General features: G+C 40.7%; 2 protein-coding genes across 5 annotated transcripts in view; one reads left to right on the top strand and one right to left on the bottom strand.

Annotated features, from left to right (window-relative positions):
* Nucleotides 1-9,628, top strand: part of RBM10 (RNA binding motif protein 10) — a 28,016-nt gene extending 18,388 nt beyond the window's left edge. For 2 of the 3 annotated variants that reach the window (XM_070741127.1, XM_070741128.1), the window contains 15 exons: nt 1,001-1,161; nt 1,892-1,989; nt 2,111-2,198; nt 3,454-3,652; nt 3,750-3,910; nt 3,993-4,134; nt 4,281-4,372; nt 4,537-4,710; nt 5,557-5,706; nt 6,389-6,454; nt 6,764-6,949; nt 8,232-8,306; nt 8,412-8,515; nt 8,672-8,801; nt 9,124-9,628. In XM_070741127.1, coding sequence (XP_070597228.1) covers nt 1,001-1,161; nt 1,892-1,989; nt 2,111-2,198; nt 3,454-3,652; nt 3,750-3,910; nt 3,993-4,134; nt 4,281-4,372; nt 4,537-4,710; nt 5,557-5,706; nt 6,389-6,454; nt 6,764-6,949; nt 8,232-8,306; nt 8,412-8,515; nt 8,672-8,801; nt 9,124-9,249 — 1,952 coding nt within the window. In that variant the 3' untranslated portion in view covers nt 9,250-9,628. Of the gene's footprint in view, nt 1-1,000; nt 1,162-1,891; nt 1,990-2,110; nt 2,199-3,453; nt 3,653-3,749; nt 3,911-3,987; nt 4,135-4,280; nt 4,373-4,536; nt 4,711-5,556; nt 5,707-6,388; nt 6,455-6,763; nt 6,950-8,231; nt 8,307-8,411; nt 8,516-8,671; nt 8,802-9,123 lie in introns of all 3 variants that reach the window. The other variant, XM_070741129.1, reaches the window with a different exon arrangement.
* Nucleotides 9,033-18,302, bottom strand: LOC139161680 (uncharacterized). Of its 2 annotated transcripts, none has more exons than XM_070741130.1 (8): nt 18,162-18,302; nt 14,042-14,295; nt 13,807-13,870; nt 12,056-12,183; nt 11,103-11,221; nt 10,479-10,614; nt 9,980-10,076; nt 9,033-9,716 (listed from the first exon to the last, which is right to left on the bottom strand). In XM_070741130.1, the coding sequence occupies exons 1-8, from the start codon at nt 18,259-18,261 to the stop codon at nt 9,670-9,672; spliced, it is 945 nt and encodes a 314-aa protein (XP_070597231.1). In that variant the 5' UTR covers nt 18,262-18,302; the 3' UTR covers nt 9,033-9,669. The 2 variants fall into 2 exon arrangements, with proteins under 2 accessions (XP_070597231.1, XP_070597232.1); XM_070741131.1 differs by having other exon boundaries at nt 18,001-18,246.
* Between the last annotated feature and the right edge of the window lie 2,465 nt (nt 18,303-20,767).

The following is a 20,767-nucleotide window of genomic DNA, read 5'->3' as shown; positions in this document are numbered from 1 at the left end:
TCAACTGTTTTTTTAAAGTAATCCGGTATGACGACTTGGTATTGTCATAGGTTTGAAATGAATAATGGAGAATTTATAAAGTGGAAACAGGAAATATAAAAAAACAGAAACAGAAAAACACTTTTTGCAAAACAAGGATAGTTCATGAAAATTATGAAGAAATATGTGACTGCAGTGAGCTGAATACACACACACACACACACACACACACACTCACACTATAGCTATTGGTCAGCTATTTTATTACTGTTACCTTGTTCTGTTCTCCTGTTGAGGAAAAATATACCACAGCTTCTTATTTGGTAAGAGATTTTTCCCCCTACCAGGAGAACAGTAAGATAGTTGCAATAGCAGTAAGAAAAATGAGAAAGGAATCTCTCTCCCTACAATTGAATACTCTGCTACTGTTTCATTTCTAAAACAGTAGCAGAGTATCTACTATTCTCTGCTACTGTTTTATTGCTATTGCTGAGAAAAGGAATATCATAGTCAAGTCTCTGAAATGCAATTAGTTTGAAGGCTGTTTTGTTTAATTTAATTTAATTTATTAGATTTGTATGCCGCCCCTCTCCGGAGACTCAGAGCAGCTGTCCATTGTTGTTCATTAGAAGCTGTTATCAAAACAAAGCAGCCAGACAGTAATGGCAGTGTATATTCAAACTGTGGATCTGTCATTGCCATACGTATACAGAATAGCAAAAAGAGTGCTCACAGTGTTGTTTAAGCCATTTAATTCAGATTTTGGTTTGGCTTCCTATTATAGTTAACAGTAAACAATGATAGTTAGACTTTTTTTATGGCCATGGGGGCCAGAGTCCTGAGAATTAGGCAGTATGTAGATGTTACTTATTATCATCAATAAAAGAGGAAGGCAACATTTTATTGGCTTTTACTAACAGTACTTTCTTAGCTGTGCAGAGTTTTAAATTTTGTCAGGTGAAAATTCATGTCCTTGCAAAGTTTACAGTTCCAACCACCATGCTGTTTCTTATTCTGCCAGCCATTATCTTGCGAAACCTGAATCCACATAGCACAATGGACTCCATCTTAAGTTCCTTGGCACCATATGCAGTTCTCTCCTCATCGAATGTCCGGGTCATTAAAGACAAGCAGACACAGCTCAATCGTGGTTTTGCTTTCATTCAGCTCTCTACTATTGTGGTGAGTGCAACAAATAGCTCACGTGGCAATTCTGTTTTGCCTTAGGGATTGAGATCCTGAGAGTGATGGGCTTTAGAAAGGTAATAACTTAGGGAAAAGGGCTTAATTGAACTTTTTAGTCTGAGGAAAGCCAAGAGGAAGCTATGTAGAAGATCTTATGGGCTCAAGGCATTATTTTCCTCACGTCTACTAAATACAGCTAGAAACTTGAGGGAAAGGAAACACAGAAGGGCAGAAAAATAATATAGACTAAATTATTTCAGTGTCTGGTTTTGCAGTTTATGGGAAAATAAACATACTAATAATTTAATACTGGAGAGCAATCTCTTTCTTGGAGCTACTTTGGTGCTACCTTGGAGCATGATCCAAAATCTTTTCTGCATTGAGTCCGTCTACTATAGAATTATCTATAGTACAAAATGGAGAACAGAAGTGAGAATTAATAAGATTTTGTTCACATCTGAGTTGCACCCTCAAGGACACTTAAAGAAATTGATAAGACTAAATGCCAGTAGGACACATGTTTCTTTAGGAAGATGAACAACAACGCTGCAAAGTAGGTTGGATTGAGACAGAGGGATCAAAGATAACCCAGTGATCCTTTGTAGTTGAGAGGGAAGTTGAATTTGCGTATTGCTGATTCACCCCTACAGCTCACTTAACAGCATATTAAGCAAACTGTATGTTTGTTTTTCTGAGGGTTTTCATTTCTTGTCCTTTTGTCTCTCAGGAGGCAGCTCAGTTGCTACAGATCCTTCAGGCCCTGCATCCACCACTAAACATTGATGGCAAGACAATTAATGTGGAATTCGCAAAAGGTTCCAAACGGTTTGTAATAAGTCATTTGCCTAGAACTCAGTCTTCTGTTTGTGTAGGAATGCTTGAGTCATTGAGTTTGGACGGATATAAGTTGAATACAACAAAATTTTAAAATTCTATCCCTTTGCAGGGACCTAAGTTCATCAGATGGAAACCGGATTAGTGCTGCTTCGGTGGCCAGCACTGCCATTGCAGCTGCACAGTGGGCTATCTCACAGGTAACTGATTGAGGGAAGAGAAAGGAAAGAAGGTTGAATGAGTTTTGGACACAGGAGGAACAGGGGACTTTTACTCTTCCCTCCTCAAATGTATTCTGGAAAACATTCTGACTTGTTAAAGCACCGCTGGGCAAGAGGGGAAACATGTAGGTGTATCACATACAGCAGCAGAAATGCTTTTCTACTCATGCAGTGATATACAGTGAACTGCTGCCACTGATTGAGGGAGAACAAGCGCTATATAGGTATGTCAGTGGTGGCTGGCTACTGGTTCATCCCGGATTGGGCGAACTGGTAGTGGCGGTGGAAGTGACCACCCAGATGTCATAAAAAATTATTTGCGCATGGCACAGAATATTTTGCACATGCGTAGGAGTGTGTGCATGCAGTGTGAAACTCATCACTTGTATATGTATATGTACCTGGGTTTCCCCGAAAATAAGACCCTGTCTTATATTTTTTTCAAACCCTGAAATAAGCGCTTGGCCTTATTGCCATGCACTCAAAAGCCTGATTGGGCTTATTATCAGGGGATGTTTTATTTGGGGGGAAACAGGGTATGTACACACACACACACACACACACACACACACAGAGTATATATCTTGTGTTTCCCCGAAAATAGGATCTACCCTAAAAATAAGCCCTAACTTATTAAACTTACGTCTAATATAATCCCTAGCGAAGGGGGTGGCCATATCCAGCACAAGAGGCGAGCACGCGCGGGCTGATGGTGTCAGAAAACTGACAGTCGGTGGGCTGGAGTGGACAGCTGGCCACGGGAGGCTCGTCTTTACATCTTGGCTGGCCTGCACAGCACATCAGGATCTTCTGCCTTTCTGCCTTTCTGGATAGGGAATCAATTCACCTGTGCAGTACATGCTGCGCTGCCCCAGAATGTGCTGAACAAGGGAAAACATCTATGTCTAACCATTTGAATCTCTTTTTTTAAATTTATTTTTTAATTTTTATTAAAACAAGACACCAACATACATAAACCAAAACAACAAACATATATCAAATATAGGAGCTACTACCGCTCCACTCTTGTCAGAAGTTTCCAGAGAAAAAATCCTTACAAATCATATCATACAAAGAAACATATGCTTATATTTCCTACTATTTACAAATTTATAACTATTTACTTCTTTATAATATGTTTAGTAATCTTTTTTTTTATTACTGTGTTTGGAAAAGCAGAATTATTACCCTGCCTTATTAACAGATTTCCTCTTACATTTGGTCTTCCAAATAGGCATCGCAGGGCCGAGAGGCCTCGTGGGCTACCCAGGATGAGCAGTCTGCTGAATATGGTTATTACCAGCATGATGAACCTTACAACGCTCAAGAAGCCACGGCATACTCGCAGGGGGGATACACGAAAGGATCTGGCTCCTCTGGGACAGCAGCTGTTGGGAAGGCAGACAAGATCCAGGGGGAGGGATCAGTAGCAGGTAAACTCCTCTGCCTCCTATTCCTTTCTGACTTGTGATAGGATGTTTTGTACCTCCTGACTGACTGATTACTTGCCTCTCTTCCTCTGCAAAATAGCTGATGGATCACAGGAACCTGGTGTGCCAGGTATTGATCCAGTGCCTGCCCTACCAAATTTCCCTCGTACTACCCAGAACGCGGCTGTACCAGCCATGTACCAGGCCAGTGGAAGCTCTGAAGGGGCAGGTCCAACCCAAGGAAATGCTGCTGTTGCTCAGGTACAATTGGAATGATTTAAGCGCATGTATTAAAAGATTTCATATCCTATGCACCTGTTGATCTACTCTCTCCCGTTCTCAGTCATACACCATAGTTTCACCAGCTGTATTGAAGCCCGATGTGCCTAATGCTGCCCAGCCATCCAGTGCTACTCCCGGCATGTCCACCAGCACTTCCAGTTTGCCAGGCAGCTCTGCTGGGCAGGAACCTTACACACAGTACCGTGAGTGGTGGAGGGAAGAGGGATTTGGTATACTTTCAGATCTAGGGAACAGGAATCTCATTAGGAGGGGAGAGCAGAATAGATTGCCGACTCTCCTAGGCTGTGCGGCCACTTTTGTCATTGCTTTCTCTCTTTCTGCCCACTAGCTGTCCCAGATGTCTCTACGTATCAATATGATGAAAGTTCTGGCTACTATTACGATCCTCTTACTGGGCTCTACTATGACCCTAATTCCCAGGTGAGTTGTCTGTCTTTAGGCAGACTTTGTTACTTTCTGCATATGGCAAAGAGATGAGAACAATGAGCTGAAAGTTTGACTTGTCTTGTAATGTCGTGATAGCTCTCAAATTGCACAATGTCCTACAGTATCCAAAGATGAGCTGTGTCAATGTTTCTTCCCAGTATTACTACAATGCTCAGATGCAGCAGTATCTGTACTGGGAAAGTGAGAGGTGCACTTACATCCCAGCCTCAGACCTGGTAGCTGACAGCCACAAGGATGGTAGCAGTTCAGGAAGTGGCAACAAAGAGGGAAAAGAGAAAAAGGAGAAGCATAAGACAAAAACAGCCCAGCAGGTGAGCATCACCCTTTTTTCTCATGCCGTTTCGCTTCATTTGCCTTTGAATCCTAGTTGTTTCACATCTGAAGACCTTTTAGAACAAAGGTGTGAAACTCGATTTCATTGAGGGCCGCATCAGGGTTGTGTTTCACCGTTGGGGGGGGGGGGGGCAGAGGGCATGACCTGCTTAATGTCATTTGTGTGTGGAGAGCCTGTGGCGGCCCGAGTGCTCTGCCAGCGAAAACGGGCTCCCAAGCTGTTTTTGGACTGCAAAGGCCTCCTGCAACCACCTGCCAGCGAAAATGGAGCTCTGGTGGCTGCACACAATCTTCCTGAGCTCCGTTTTTGTTGGTAGAGGCACCCTAGGTCGGTCCTTCGCTGTTTCCAGGGTGGACCTGCGGGCCAGTTCTAACCATCGTGGGCTGGATCCAGCCGCCAAGCCTTGACCCTGTTTTAGAATTTTCTGGCAAGCTGATATAGTTAGAATTCTGCCTTGGGACTAGTTAGAAGGTTCTTCTTTCATCAAAGTGTGTTCCCCTCTAGGCTGGGGAACAGTTGCACAGGAAAGAGGTTTAACACTCTGATAAGATTTTCCTTTTTTTTCTCAAGGCAGGAAAATATACTCAATGGCTGGAAACAGTAGCAAGACATCCCATAATAGAAAAGCATTCCCCCCTCTGTTCCACCCCCTCAATGTGGGGAGGGCAGGGGAGGCAGTTCTCTCTGGAGCCCTTTTGATAGCAATTTAGTATTCTCTTTCAGTCTTGTTAACATTCCTGCTCTTGATGATACTGTATCTTCCCAATGTGAAAAAAAGGAGACTTCATTTCTTTTCCTTCCCTTTTCATGGGCTATCCTCCAGATTGCCAAGGATATGGAACGCTGGGCCCGCAGCCTCAACAAACAGAAGGAGAATTTCAAGAACAGTTTTCAGCCAGTCTCCTCCATACGAGAGGATGAAAGGCGGGAATCAGCCACAGCTGACGCTGGCTATGCTATCCTTGAGAAGAAGGTACAATTTTGTGGAGAGTGCAACATTAAACTGTAACAAAACAATCCGATACAGGTAGTCCTTGGCTTACAACCACAATTGAACCCCATATTTTTGTTGCTAGGTGAAACCATTTTTAAGTGAATTTTGCCCCATTTTATGATCTTTCTTGCCACAATTGTTAAGTGAATAACTGCAGTTATTGTTAGTAATATGGTTGTTAAGTTAATTTGGCTCCTCCATTGCTTGTCAGAAGACCGCAAAAGATGATCACATGACACAGGGACACTTCAAATGCCATAAATATTAGTCAACTGGCAAGCATATGAATTTTGATCAGATTACGATAGGTTATTAAGTGTGAAAAACAGTCCTAAGTCACTTTTTTCAATGCCATTATCACTTTAAATGGTCACTAAATGAACTTGTAAGCTGAAAACTGCCTGAGGTTAGTAAAGGTGTTCACGAAGTCATTAGCATTTGTTAACTATTAAAGAGATATATTGGATATTATTTCAGCATTTAAGTATATATATTGTACAAGAGAAGGGTGGTTATATTTGTGTTAATGTTCATTATTATGCAACATTCTGAATGACCACCATGTATAGTTTGAGAGACTATTTTGACTTCTGAGTAGAAAAAATGTATTTTCACTAAAAAAAATGATTTAATCTTCCCTGTTTTCTTTTGTTGTTCTCAGGGAGCACTGGCTGAGAGGCAGCATAGTAGCATGGATTTGTCCAAGTTTGCTGGTGATGATCGGCTGGTAAGTCTTTCCTCTCGATTTTCTCTAAATGTAAACTTTCTGGATTTCATTCTGAATGGCCAGAATGGGTAAAGATATAGAGATTGTACAAATCTGCCTGATGTTTAATACGTTAGGTGTGAAATAGAGATACCAATATTTACATATCACGGGAAGAGTTGAACACAAGAACTTTTTGGTGTTAAAAGCTATTTCTGAAGAAAATCCAGAAGAGTGCGGATTATGGGAGTTAACTCACCCAGGGAACACTGCATTGAAAAACCAGATTAACCATTTCTGATTCTGGCATATAATCCTCCCTCCTTACAGAGTCCACCTCGAGGCTTAGTGGCTGCTTACAGTGGTGAAAGCGACAGTGAAGAGGAACTAGAGAAGGCAGCTGATCGGGAGGAGAAATTAACTGATTGGCACAAACTGGCTTGCCTGCTTTGTCGCAGACAGTTTCCCAGCAAGGAGGCTCTTATTCGACACCAGCAGCTATCGGGGTTACATAAGGTATGCAGCTGAAAAAGGTCTTGTCATTTTTAGTACAGGTAGTCACAACCACAATTGAGCCCATACTTTATGTTTATTTATTTATTCATTTATTTATTTATTCAATTTTTATGCCGCCCTTCTCCTTAGACTCAGGGCGGCTTACAACATGTTAGCAATAGTACTTTTTAACAGAGCCAGCATATTGCCCCCACAATCTGGGTCCTCATTTTACCCACCTCAGAAGGATTATTAAGACGCACCCAAATTTTCAGCCTCTTTTACGGAGGAAAAAGCTGTGTCTTTTACTCCGAAAAATATGGCAGATTGTAATAATACAGTCAGTCATTTCTTTTACCAATGGGAAGAGGAACCTAAAATGTTCCTAAAATGAGGAATTTGTTAGGTGAGTTTTGTCCCACTTTATGATTTTTCTTGCCACATGTTAAATGAACCACTACAGTTGTTAAATCAGTAACGTTTGTTAAGTAAATCTGGCTTCCCCATTGGCTCCGCTTGTCAGAAGGTTGCAAAAGGGGGTCATATGACTGGGATACTGCAATCGTCATAAATGAATCAGTTGTCAAGCATCTGAAAGTGAATCACATGACCAACCACGGGGATGCTGAAAAGGCCATAAGTCACTTTTTTCAGTGCCATTGTAACCTAGAACAGTCACAACGAACTATTTTCGGATGATTCTAATTCTTTGTAGGCAGACTTTTACGATTCAGGATCTAGCAAAATGCCACTGTTCCTAGCCCATAAATTGTTAGAAAACAACTTTGTTCATGTCAATATGTTGAACAGATTGTTATTGTTATTGTTATTGTTTTGAATTAATTATGGTCTAAGACCAATCATAAGAGCAAATTACAACAAATGCAAAAAATATAATTATTACATTAAAAATCTGAATCAGTTAATATTGTGAAAGAGACGATGTGAAGGAGACACCAAATGGTTTATAAAAATCATGGCTATCAGTAAGAATATTGCAACTTTCATAAATATTTCTGGGAATTGATCAAATAGGAGAGGTATAATCTTGTAAAAATAAGAGCAATCTGAATATGTTTGTTAGTTTCACCTATGTTTTTATACCTATACATATTTCATTTGTTATTAATTTTAAGACATTTACTGCATTTGGTGCTTCAGGAATAAAATATTAAGCCAAAATGTAAACATAATACTGCTAATACAGAAATGATTGCATGTCTTAGGAGTAAAATGGGTCTCCAGAGTATGTTGTGATTCTACCTCCACCCCTTCATTCTTCTGTTCTTGTTCTTCTCTGCAGCAAAATTTGGAGATTCACCGACGGGCACATTTGTCAGAGCAAGAGCTTGAGGCCCTTGAAAAGAATGACATGGAGGTACAATAGATGGGACAGATGATTGGGGGGGGGGGCACTACAAAGGAATGTGTTGTATAGGAAATATCTCATTAGCTAACACTGTCCCTTCATCACTATTTTCAGATGAAATATCGAGATCGTGCAGCTGAGCGAAGGGAAAAATACGGTGTTCCTGAGCCACCAGAACCCAAGAAAAGAAAATATTCAGCTGTAACCCCTGCCACGGTGTAAGTTTTACATTACAGGTTCCATTTTTAGAAGAGGCTGCATTTCTTAGCAAAGTGTTCTTTGCCTCACTACATTGGCTGTTTTCTTTGGTCTTGGCTGGCAGAAGAGGGAGCTGGATTGTCTTAACTGTTCATCTCCTTCCCCATTTGCAACAGGGATTTTGAACAACCAACACGAGACGGACTGGGAAGCGACAATATTGGCAGCCGCATGCTGCAGGCCATGGGTTGGAAAGAAGGCAGCGGGCTGGGTCGCAAGAAGCAGGGTATTGTAACCCCCATTGAGGTAATTTTTCAGATTGCTCTAAATGTAAAAAAATTAATGTTGTATTCCCGAAGGGCATGTGGCCTCTTCAGTTGCTTTCTCTTATTATATAGTGGCTTTACATAAATGGAAAGTATTTTGAGTCTTATTGCATAGTATTGGAGCACTTGGTTTCACTTGGTTGACATCGATAAAATGATTTCACACAATGAGAAAATATGACACCTTGCAAAATAAGCCAAAGAGTAGATCTGTGATGAAAAGTTTTATTTTTCCTTTTGATACAATGCATTATCTTGTTTGGGAAGTTCAGTGTGATTTTATTTCTTTCCTTCTCTCTTAGGCCCCAACTCGAGTACGAGGGTCTGGCCTTGGTGCCCGTGGCAGCTCTTATGGGGCTGTAGCAACAGAGTCATACCGGGAAGCATTGCACAAGACAATGCTCACTCGTTTCAACGAGTCAGACTGAACTTTGTAAGAAGCACCTTCTGTACAGTATTTTGCTGCTGTCCCCCCTTACTCCCCTGCCTTCCAACTTTCAGAATGTTCTTTTGGTTGACTTCTTCTTTTTTTAATTAAATGTTCAAATGGACAAGGATTTGGACAGAGGATTTTACACGGCTGAAGCATGTGGGAAATGAACAATACACTTGGTGCTCTTGTGGAAATTAAGCATTTCCAGTGTTCATTATGTATAAATGTGGTACCATAAACTTTCTTGAGTTTACAGGCTCTCCACATATAGGTACAAAGAGGCAGTAATTGTAGCCCTGACCAGGATCTTGTAGTCTCAGTCCTTGGGATTTCCATCTGATAATGACAGTCTTGGCTTTAGCAAAAAAAGAAAATGCAGGAAGAAACCTCATCTCAACAGGCAGCCCTTGGTTTTTCAAAGGCTCTGGTGTAGCCCTTCCACCAACTCTACATAATGGGGTTCTGAAAAGACAGAAGCAGAGGAAAACTCTGTATGCATGGTATTATTTGCCATTTTCTCTCTCTTCCCCTAGTATCAGGGGTAGGCAAAGTTGGATCTTCTATGACTTGTGGACTTCAACTCCCAGAATTCCTGAGCTAGCATGATTGACTCAGGAATTCTGGGAGTTGAAGTCCACATGTCATAGAAGAGCCAACTTTGCCTACCCCTGCCCTAGTTCATTTTTTAACTTCGACCATACATAGCTGACATTGAGGATGCCTACCTTCATCAGGTTGAATATAACTATGTCTGATTAGAAAATCCAGTGCTACCATTGCACAGTTGGGCTTGAAATCGGGAGATCCAATGGCTTCTTTAACCTGTGTGGGAAGATTTACAATTAACGTATAAAGTAGAAATGGCAGTTAGCACTCCAACATCATGCCTAGATTAAGATAATGGCTACCATAGGACAGAATTAATGGGAATGTATGCTAATATGTTTCATCTATCATTCCAATTAGTTAAACACTGAACATAACAACGAGCTAGGAAACTATAGGAAAGCTGCAGTCCTACCATCTTGTGCTTGAAATATGCCACAAAATGGTACAGGATCCATAACACGTAATCGTTTTTCATTGGGCTTTCCAAAGATAGACTCATCTTTACAAATGGGAACAGCAAAGAAAATTGCTTGCTCGTGGGAGGCCTCATCAGTGCTATCTTTCGTTGTTCAAAAGCGGCAACTTTTATTAGTAAGCAACATGGCACCTACGAACCTTATCAAGTGGCCAAAGATAGAATTCTTGCACTTCTCCATCTCCCACTTGGGGCACAAATTCTTCAGGCAGTTCCAGGTCATATACAAACTGGCATTCAGGATAGATGCCTCCATCTGATTTTTCATATGTGTAGCTGCGATGAGGGGGAGAAAGAGAATAATTCAATCACACCAGTGACCTGCATAGAGAATGTTCAGGTATGTTCCCATGTGGAGTAACACTGATTTGAATTACAAAGAGAAAGTGACCTCATTCAGATGGCCCAAGCCATCTTTTTATATTGCATCTGGGATTCCTATGAAATTAGGAGTGACATCTAGAGGTCCATGTATGCTTTATGGATAAATGCTGTGTGCTACATCAAGGCAATCTGTGGTCTGGAAATTCTACTTATGAACACTGCTTCTATATTTGACAAATTTGTTTCCATGATTCAGCTGGAATATGTAGCAATCAAGAAAATCAACATATAGTAGTTGAATGAAAAATTACTGATTATAAATACAGTATGTTCCCTTGATGTCAAATTCAAGGGATATATGTATGTATATATGCACATAAGCAAACATAAATATTCCTACACTACTATGTACCTTGGGATTTTAGAACTTTCTATATTACCTGATAGTTCCAACAGATTTAGATAATGTAGCAAGTGAAGCAGGAATGCAAGCCTCTTCTTGGCACTCTTTTATTAGTGTTTCTCTGACACCCAGTTCTGAAGAAATGCCACCTGCAGCCTAGCCAACAAAGAAATCCCCTAAATTATGGTTCACCATAAAGCAAGCAGTCAACATTAGCTATTTTTGGTATTTAGAAAGGATATTTTCCATTAAACAGAAGAATAATTTCTGAGTTGGCAAATTAGATAGCTTCAACATTTCTTTGGAGCATTTACACACAGTCCCCAACTTACAACCGTTTATTTAGTAAACATTCAATGTTACAATGGCACTGAAAAAAGTTGTTTATGACTGGTCCTTGCACTTATAACTATTGCCACATGCCCAGTCTCATGATTTATAATTGGGTGCTTAATAACGTATGAATTTACAGTGGTTACACTGTCCCGGGGTCATGTGAATCACCATTTGGGACCTTCTCAACTGGCTTCTGACAAGCAAAGTCAATGGGGAAAAATCCAGATTTGCTCAATTACTGTGTATTTCACTTAACTGCAATGGTTCGCTTAACAACCATAGCAAAAAGGTCATAAAATTGGGTGCAGCTCTCTTTAACTGCCTTGCTTAGCAAGAGAAATTCTGGTCCCAATTGTAGATCAAGGACTACTATACTGTATATGCTTTTAACCTGTAAGAAAAATATCGGCAGGAAGAACTATGTTCACATTGCTAAGAAAAATAGTTCATGCTGAAATTATAATTTTGTATAAACCATAAAGGCTTATTTCTATTTAGGGCATTCAACCCAATACTGTGGCCTGCCCAAGCTCATTAAGTGAAGTGGTTTCTCTGGCTATATTGGAGCAATAAAAAGTACTGTATTTGGACAACCTGTAGCTAATCCCGTCTTCATATGAGATATTCTATTTGTCATCCTATTTTATTTCTTACCAAATTATCCAATAAGCCAGGATATGTGGGTTTGTTCAAGGCCCTACGGCCCAGCCACATGTGTATTTCATCTTTTCGCCAGGTATAACCATTCAGGTGGGCACCATAGCGCTTCACTCCAAATAGTGCTGGATCAAGAGAAATCAGACATGAATTTAGGCAGCACTTCTTGCTGCCTAAACTGAACACCTACCTTTGCACCATATGTTCTGATTTTATGAGTAATTTCATTTGCTTAATCCTTTATAATGTACTGTATTTACTATTGATAATAAATACATTATAATTTACTATTAAAATACTGCGTTGGGGAATGTTGCCAAGAAAATAGGATAATAAAGGAACAGCGAGAATATCCATAAACATAATTCCTTATTTACAATTCACAATGCAGTATTTGAAGAATTCTTAAAGGTAAAGGTTCCCCTCCAACATATGTGCTAGCTGTTCCCGACTCTAGGGGCCGATGCTCATCTCCATTACAAAGCCGAAGAATTCTTATGCAAGTTCAAACTTTTCTTTATGTCTCTAGCGCTGCTGAAGTTGATCCAATATTGATGGTCCATTAATAATACCTAAAAAACAATCCCAAATTTTCAATCATCAAAATTTTGCATTGAAATGATTGCACTGTGGTTAACACCAATGCAGAAAACAAATCACTATTCTTCTTCTAAAGTGATTTGTCTGTGCATAGCTTCCTGTACACTGACAGATATATCAAGATCCATGGAAATCTGATAACTTCTAATTGTTGAGTTTTATGGAAGAAGAATGCTTGGCATGAACAGGTTTTTTTAATAGCATAATATTGGTGAGGAAGAAATCTGATTTTTCATAGGAAAGGAGAATTAGTGTCTTAAGGTGGGGTTTCTTTTCTTTTTGTGTGTAGTGATCTTGACATGCTTTATTGTATTCATCCTAACAATTTGAAGGAATAGTGATCTACGTTTTACGTCCAAAGTATGCCATCTGTTTTAAAATAAAATTATAAAATATGTGAACTTATATACACTGATATTCAGGAAGCAATATTAGAGCAAAACATAATGGCAAGATAGGTAGAATTTGTTCATTCCTACTTTTAGGTTGGTAAACAGGAAGAAAACATCATTTTCCTTTAGAATTGGTGAACATACCTAAACAAATGTAGGGGTTTATTTTATACATTTGCTCATGGGACACCTCAATAATGAAATAGTTTCTGAAACAGAGTATTTACAGTATTTAAACTATTGTTAATACCTATATTTAAAAGGAATATCAGTAAGGAAGCCACATTTCTTCACAGATTTCTTCACTAAAGCATTTCTTATCTAAATTTCATAAGTAGATGATATACTTTGAACTATGATGTGACAAAATACCATAAGTTCTTTGCTTGAGGCTTTGTCCCATGTCTCTGCAGCTTAAAAACAATTTTGTTGGATTTAAATTCCACATTTTGCACAGGAATTCAATGCACCCTACATAGTGTACCATTTTACTTTTTCCTCTCATAACAGCCCAGTAAGAAGATACACAGAAAAAACTATTAGCCCAAAGTTACCCAATGAGTTTCCATGACTGAGGATGGACTAGAATCTTGGCCTCTCTGCCTCAGTACAACACATTAACTATCATACTACTCTGCTTATCTTTTCTAAGATAATTTATAACTTTAGAAATTACAGAGTTGAGCTATTTACTTTTGCACAAGTCAGATCTTTTCTATACAGCCTAGTGCCAAGATTTTTAAAATTTAAACTTACGTGTTGCAGCACGTTCCATGCTGAAGAAAGGTGTGTCACAAAAATAGGGCATTACATTGTACATCTGAAATAGAGGCATATTTTTATTAGTGAATAAATCTGGTTTTGTACCCCTCACTGCTGTTAAGCTGTTACTCAGAATAGAAACACTGGACTTTTCTTGCCTACATCCCTTCTATAATGAGAAATAGAAGAAAGTCTGCTCCCTTTGCTTGGTTGTGCCAAGTCCTCTCACCTCATCCCTCCATCCTTTTAAACAAGGAAAAGCTTGCTGTGCTTTCATCTCCTGGAGCACTCTTTGTACAGCAACTGTCCTCTGGTCATAGGAAGTCAGTTGTTTGTTAAGTTCCACCCTTGGAGGGGCTTTATCTCCCTGAGACACTGAGAAAACATTCGGGTAGTGACGGAGACATTTGGCTACAGCCAGTGGTACATATCCTACTTGTTGTCCAGCAACCATAAATGGCAAACACAGCACCTTGGAAGAACCTGCAAAGATATCAACCCAAATCAATCTCTCTTCCAGTGAAGATCTAGTTTCTACAAATAAGTCAAATCTGCCAAAACATTTCTTTGGAAAATGAACTTAACAATTGCAGTGACTCACTTAACAACTGTGGCAAGAATGGTCATATAATGGGGCAAAAACTAATCTAACAAATGTCTTGCTTAGCAACAAAAATTTTGAGTTTAATTGTGCTCGTAAGTCAAGGATTACCTGTACAAACCCAAAGATGATGTAGAGAAAGTAGCTTTTGTGGTAACAAAACTTAAAAGCAAAATCATTATGAGGAAAGGATTAATACCAGTCCTAGAGGCTGAGGAAAAAATACCTACATAGACCAACATCTTATAGAGCAGTGATAGCGAACCTGTGGCACGTGGGGCCATATCTGAGGCCATGCGAGGTGTTGCCCTACATCAGTGGCAACATGCACGGCCAGCTGATTTTCAGCTATTTTTGCTCTCCCCATGCTTTAGGAAAGCTTCCTGAAGCCCGGGGACTGAAAAATGGCCCAACTGGAAATTCATTTGTGTGCTAACCCCCGGCCTCCTTTTCGCTGTCATAGGTCCTCAAAAGCTTCGGCTTTTGACAGTTGTAGCCAGGACTCCCACACCTAGGCCCATTTTTTTCTGCAGCCGGTAAGGTTTTTCTGAAAGCCTCTGCAGCTGGTAACGCAGCTCCAGATCAATCCATAGCTTTGTTACAGGCTACAGAGGCCTTCGGGAAAGCCTTGCTGGCTGGTGAAGAAATGGGCCGAGATCTTGAGGCCTGGCTGCAAGTATCTGAAGGTAAGTAGTAGGGCAGCTCCACAGCTTCAGTGAGGCCTATGTATCACCTCATCACCTCGAGGTTCGACTACTGTAATGGTCTCTACATGGGGCTACCTTTGAAAAGTGTTCGAAAACTTCAGATCGTGCAGAATGCAGCTGCGAGAGCAATCATGGGCTTCCCTAGGTATGCCCATGTTACACCAACACTCCACAGTCTGCATTGGTTGCCGATCGGTTTCCATTCACAATTCAAAGTGTTGGTTATGACCTATAAAGCCCTTCATGGCACCGGACCAGAATATCTGCGAGACCGCCTTCTGCCGCACGAATCCCAGGGTTAGGTCCCACAGAGTTGGCCTTCTCCGGGTCCCATCAATCAAACAATGTCGGCTGGCGGGACCCAGAGGAAGAGCCTTCTCTGTGGCGGCCCCAACCCTCTGGAACCAGCTCCCCCCAGAGATCAGGACTGCCCCACCCTCCTTGCCTTTTGTAAACTTCTTAAAACCCACCTCTGCTGTCAGGCATGGGGGAACTGAGACATCTCCCCTTGCCTATGTAGTTTTATGTATGGAATGTTTGTGTGTACAGTAAGATCTCACCTATCGCGGGTGTTATGTTCCAGACCCGGCCGCGATAGGTGAAATCCGCGATGGGGAATTTATCCTTCCCACCAGCTCTGGAGGCGAGCAAACGGCTAACTTTCCCCCCCCACTACTACTTACTCTGCACCTGAGGAAAAGAAGGGGAGGGGGGCAAAAGAATTGCGGCCCCCGAGCATTCCCGACCCACTGCTGTTCTTTGCAGCAGTTCGGCCAAACGTTGTCTTTTTTGCCTTGCCCTGGCTGGAAAGTCCCTGGTGAGCTGCCCCGGCTGGTTCTTTTTTTCTCTCTCTCTCTTTTCTTTTCTTTTTTTCCCTCCACCCGCCCAGCACTTCCTCTTCTGCCCTCGAGCCCAGTCTGGAAATCCCCGCCACGTCGCGTTCCTTTCTTTGCTCGCCGCTCGCTCATTCGCGCGCTGCCGGGAGCTCTTTCTACAACCCCAAGCACACTGCCGCCGCCGCCAACCACTAAGCGCGCCTCCAAAGACTGCCTTCTCGGCACTGGCAAGGCGGGTTGAACGAGGGGACGGGCCTCCGCCGGAGCTCAGTCCCCGCCCCGCTCATCATTCAGGAGTCCCGCTGGAATTATTCTAGCACTTGTTTGTGTGGTGAAATGATTCAAATGAAGCTTCTCTCTCAGCATGAGCTGAGCGCTTGTCCTGCCCTTCCAAACTTCTAAGCGCCGTATCTGTACCAACGCTGACTTCAAAACCCGCGATGAAGTGAAGCCGCGGTAGGTGAAGCGCGATATAGCGAGGGACTACTGTATTTATTTATTGGATTTGTATGCCGCCCCTCTCCAGAGACTGTGTATGTTTTTATATAAGGTTTTTTTTAGGTTTTTAATATAAAATTGTTATTTTAGACTTAATATTAGATTTGTCATAGTATACTGTTTTATCACTGCTGTGAGCCGCCCCGAGTCTGCGGAGAGGGGCGGCATACAAATCTAATAAATAAATAAGTAAATATGCGTGGAGGGGGGCAGCGCAGGGGTTGTGCGCATGCGTGGGGGAGGGCATTACATTATGGGTGTGGGCACCCGTGGGCATGCTATTGCACGTGCAGGCGCTCTTTTGACACCCGAGGCAAAAACGGTTTGCCATTACTTATACAGCCATGATGGTGAACTTATGGCATGCATGCCAGAGGTGGCATGCGGAGCCATATCAGAGGGCACATAAGCTGTTGCCCTATTCAGATCCAAAGTGCATGCATGCACTGGCCAGCTCATTTTTGGCCGTTTTCGTGCTCCTCAGGATACAAGTGTAGGCACGTACACTCTCTTTTGGCATATGAAAAATGGTTGGCCATCACTGTTCTAAAGGTAAACAGGTGCCTATATGAAGATCACAAGCAGCATGCAAACAACCAGTACTGAAAAGCACTTTATTATTGATACTTATTCGCATGATTAGTGGCCATCAATAACTTTATTGAAGGATTTATCCAGTTTTGTTTCAAGCAATTCAAGTTGATGGCTATCCTGTAAAAACTTCGAACTGCTTTCTTGACAGATGACTTGAGATTTTGCATTTTCTTTTCTGTACTTTTCCAAAGCCTACAACTTTTTAAGGTGCAGAGATCAAAACCTGAATAAGGATATTACATGACGTCACTGCGTTTGTGAAAAATTATTACATATCTGATTTTTAATTCATTTCCTACTTATCCAAGTTAGAACTTGCCTTTTCAGAGCGATTGCCACAGCTCAGTTGGCTCCTCATCCACCAGTTCACGACCTTCCCAGTTCCTTTTCTGACATAATCTCAAATTCACTCAGAACACTTAAAATTAAGCCTTTTGCCCCATTGCTTTTACATGGCTTATCTTAAACCATGCTTACCATTTGATGCCCGTTTCCTTGTTTGTAAAGAGCTTTTCATGGTCATTTACTTAAAAAGAAAACAACCTTAAAGTATCAGCAAAGGGATCCACTTCAAAGTTTGCCTTCATTCCAGATCGTTTTAGGAAAGCGCCGAAAAGCACTAGTCCCAATGTTTGCAAAAAACGACCGTTTATTCCTAGTCTCGGCTTTTTGTACCAGAAATAATTAAACCATTAGCGAATGCTCCTTTTCTCTTGCTGTTTGCATAGCGGTCTTTGAAGAAGCACAAGCGATTTGCAAAATGAAGCCAGCGGGGGGGACGGGGACGGGGACACGGGACTAATCCAGTCCGTTTCTCATTTATTTCTTCTGCACTTTTAAAGGAAATGGCGGTTACCTTTATATACGTTCCCGTTATTTGGGTCTCTCCCCATAGCAGAGCTGAAGGTAATGCAACCTGCCATTGCACACGAGATCAATCTAGCTAGCTTACCTTTTGGCTGGAACTTTCTGCATTGCAATCCTGCCCGGGGTGTTTAATATTGAAAGGCGTCTAAACGCTAGCTTTAAATCTGCTTCTGTGTTCTGTATTCGCTCCGGTGGGTAAATTCTGTAAAAAAAAACCCGGCTCAAGCAGGAAGCCCGCGGTCGTACCTGCTCCATGGAAGGAATTCATCTTCTTCAGCAGCTTCCGCACTCGCTCCGACCATCCTTCGGCCGCCATGGTGCCTCTTGTTACAAAGTCCGCCTTCATCCCTGCTCATCATTCCAAGAGTAATTCTCATTGGCTCGACCAGTCGTTCTGATTCCTGATTGGCCTTTATCGGGAAGCTCCGGAGAGCTCAAGAGATCCGATTTGAGTAGCGCTTCGCTTCTTTTATTTTATTTTTATTTTATTTATTTATTTTATTTTATTTATTTATTTTGTCCAATACACAATGAGGGTTTTAGTGGGTATATATCTATATATACATAGTAAAATACATGATGAAGGTTATAGAGGAGATACTCATAGTAAAATAGATATAAAAAAGAAGATACAGTATAGTAATAGAACATATCAATGAAAGAATAGAAGAAGAGATATAGGAATAGAAGAAAGGTATAGGAGATATAGGAGAGCAATAGGACAGGGGACGGAAGGCACTCTAGTGCACTTGTACTCGCCCCTTACTGACCTCTTAGGAATCTGGATAGGTCAACCATAGATAATCTAAGGGTAAAGTGTTGGGGGTTTGGGGATGGCACTACAGAGTCCGGCAATGAGTTCCACGCTTCGACAACTCGGTTACTGAAGTCATATTTTTTACAGTCAAGTTTGGAGTGGTTAATAGTAAGTTTAAATATGTTGTGTGCTCTTGTGTTGTGTTTTACGCTGAAGTAGTCGCCGACAGGACGTTGCAGCATATGATCTTGTGGGCAATACTTAGAAGTTGTGGGCAATGCCGTCGAAGGTTTCTCGTGTTAGTGACTGGAGGTGAGAAACACGTTTTTTAAAGCCTCAGTGCGTTAGGGTTTAGATAAGGAAGGGTATGATCCAATTCCAAAAAAGAACCAAAGGATGTTTTTTTTTAAAGAAAAGCTACTAGTAGAGAACTTGGAAAATGACCAACTCTTGCAATACCTCATGAATGAAAAGGATGTGGGTCTGCATTCATTGGAAGATCTCTGGAGTTTGCAATGCAGTACACTAGATCAGGGGTCTCCAATCTTGGCAACTTTTAAGACTTGTGGACTTCAATTCCCAGAATTCCTCAGCCAGCTTTGGAATTCTGGGAGTTGAAGTCCATAAGTATTAAAGTTGCCAAGGTTGGAGACCCCTGCACTAGATAATAGGGGCGTCTAACTTTTCCTGGTTTAATAATGCAGAAATGGGTACCCATCATACTGGTTCATGTTCAAAAATGCCACTTTATCCATAGTACACAAAAGAGAAGTGGAAGACAAAGGAAATTGAACCATAAGCTAAGAAAAAAAGATCTAATTAAATCTAGCTGACAGCAACACTACTGTGATGGAGATGGGCAATTAAAAAGTGTGAAACATACGTACATTAATGCATACATGCATACATACATACTGTTGACATGGCCCTTGTTCTCATGCCCATTAGACTCCCTGCCTTAACCCGTTTTAATTTTTGAATAATGAATTAAGGGGAAAGGTGATAAGTAAACCAGAAAACTGATATATAGACTAGGGAAGATTATTACACTGGGTTTGACAGTGGAAGTTATAGATTATGGAAGATTATTACACTGGGAATGAAAGTGGAAAACATAGATTAGGGGAAATTATTACTATACTGGGATTGATAATGGAAGATACTTTCAGTGAAAAATAAATAGAAAAATGTTACACTAAAATTATGATTTGCTAAATTTGAAATGACATGTTTGTTTTATGAAAGGATTGATATGTTTAAGCACAGAAAGAAAATAATATAATTTAAATTCTTAATAATAACCTTTTTTCTCCCTGTTATTGCTATCGTTATAATTAGATTTAAGGTATGATATGAACTCCCCCCCCTCCTGGTAGTATGAAGAGAAGTATTTTGGAACTTTTTTCGTAAAGGGCAATTATATTAAAATGAGGGTTTAAAAAACATGAATGAGAAAAGTAAGAAGAAATGGGCTGAAGCACTGTGGCAAAGTTTGAGTAGAAAAAAGCAAATAGCCAAGAGAAATTTTGATAGCTAATAGCATTTTGAACCTGTATGAGAACAGAAAACATTTGAAATCCAGATGACAAAATTAGAAAAGGAGGTAGCACAAGATCAATGATGTATACCAAAACAAAACAGATAAATAATGAAGAATTTCTGGCAATTGATACTATATTGTATTGTATTCTAATTTGAAGGTATGTGAATTTGTATTTCTGTAAGGTGTGGAGGAAAAAACCAAAAAATGTACACACACACACCCTAAAAAAGTAAACCAGCAAACCACCTTTGTATTTATAAGAGTGGCATTTGGTTTGGTAGAAAATAAAAATTATGGATGCCCGCTACCCCACTGTCCAGAAAAAAAGGGCAAAGATTTTGTGACTATGATATGCTTTCCAATATTCTAATGACCATTCTTTTGTTCATAAGGATTGTTCAGTTTCTGTTCTTTCTGGTCAGACAATTTAATTTTTGGGAAACACCGAACCTTACAACCCAACTCCAGTTTGTAAATGAAACAGCCAGGAAAAACTTCAACATTTGATTCAGGTAGTTTTATTATTCTGTCTTCCAGATCGAGGTCAGGTAG

This window comes from Erythrolamprus reginae, chromosome 2, assembly GCF_031021105.1.
Source record: "Erythrolamprus reginae isolate rEryReg1 chromosome 2, rEryReg1.hap1, whole genome shotgun sequence".
In the NCBI taxonomy this organism is placed as follows: domain Eukaryota; kingdom Metazoa; phylum Chordata; class Lepidosauria; order Squamata; family Dipsadidae; genus Erythrolamprus; species Erythrolamprus reginae.
This window is presented reverse-complemented; position numbering and strand designations above follow the sequence as displayed.

Excerpts from the sequence above, each read along its gene's own strand:
- LOC139161680 (XM_070741130.1), bottom strand. The coding sequence starts at position 18,261 with ATGAAGGCGGACTTTGTAACAAGAGGCACCATGGCGGCCGAAGGATGG. Across the intron at positions 10,615-11,102 it reads AAATCTGTTGGAACTATCAG|CTACACATATGAAAAATCAG; the intron begins GTAATATAGAAA and ends CCCTCATCGCAG. Across the intron at positions 9,717-9,979 it reads TTATATTCAACCTGATGAAG|AACCCCATTATGTAGAGTTG; the intron begins GTAGGCATCCTC and ends CTGTCTTTTCAG.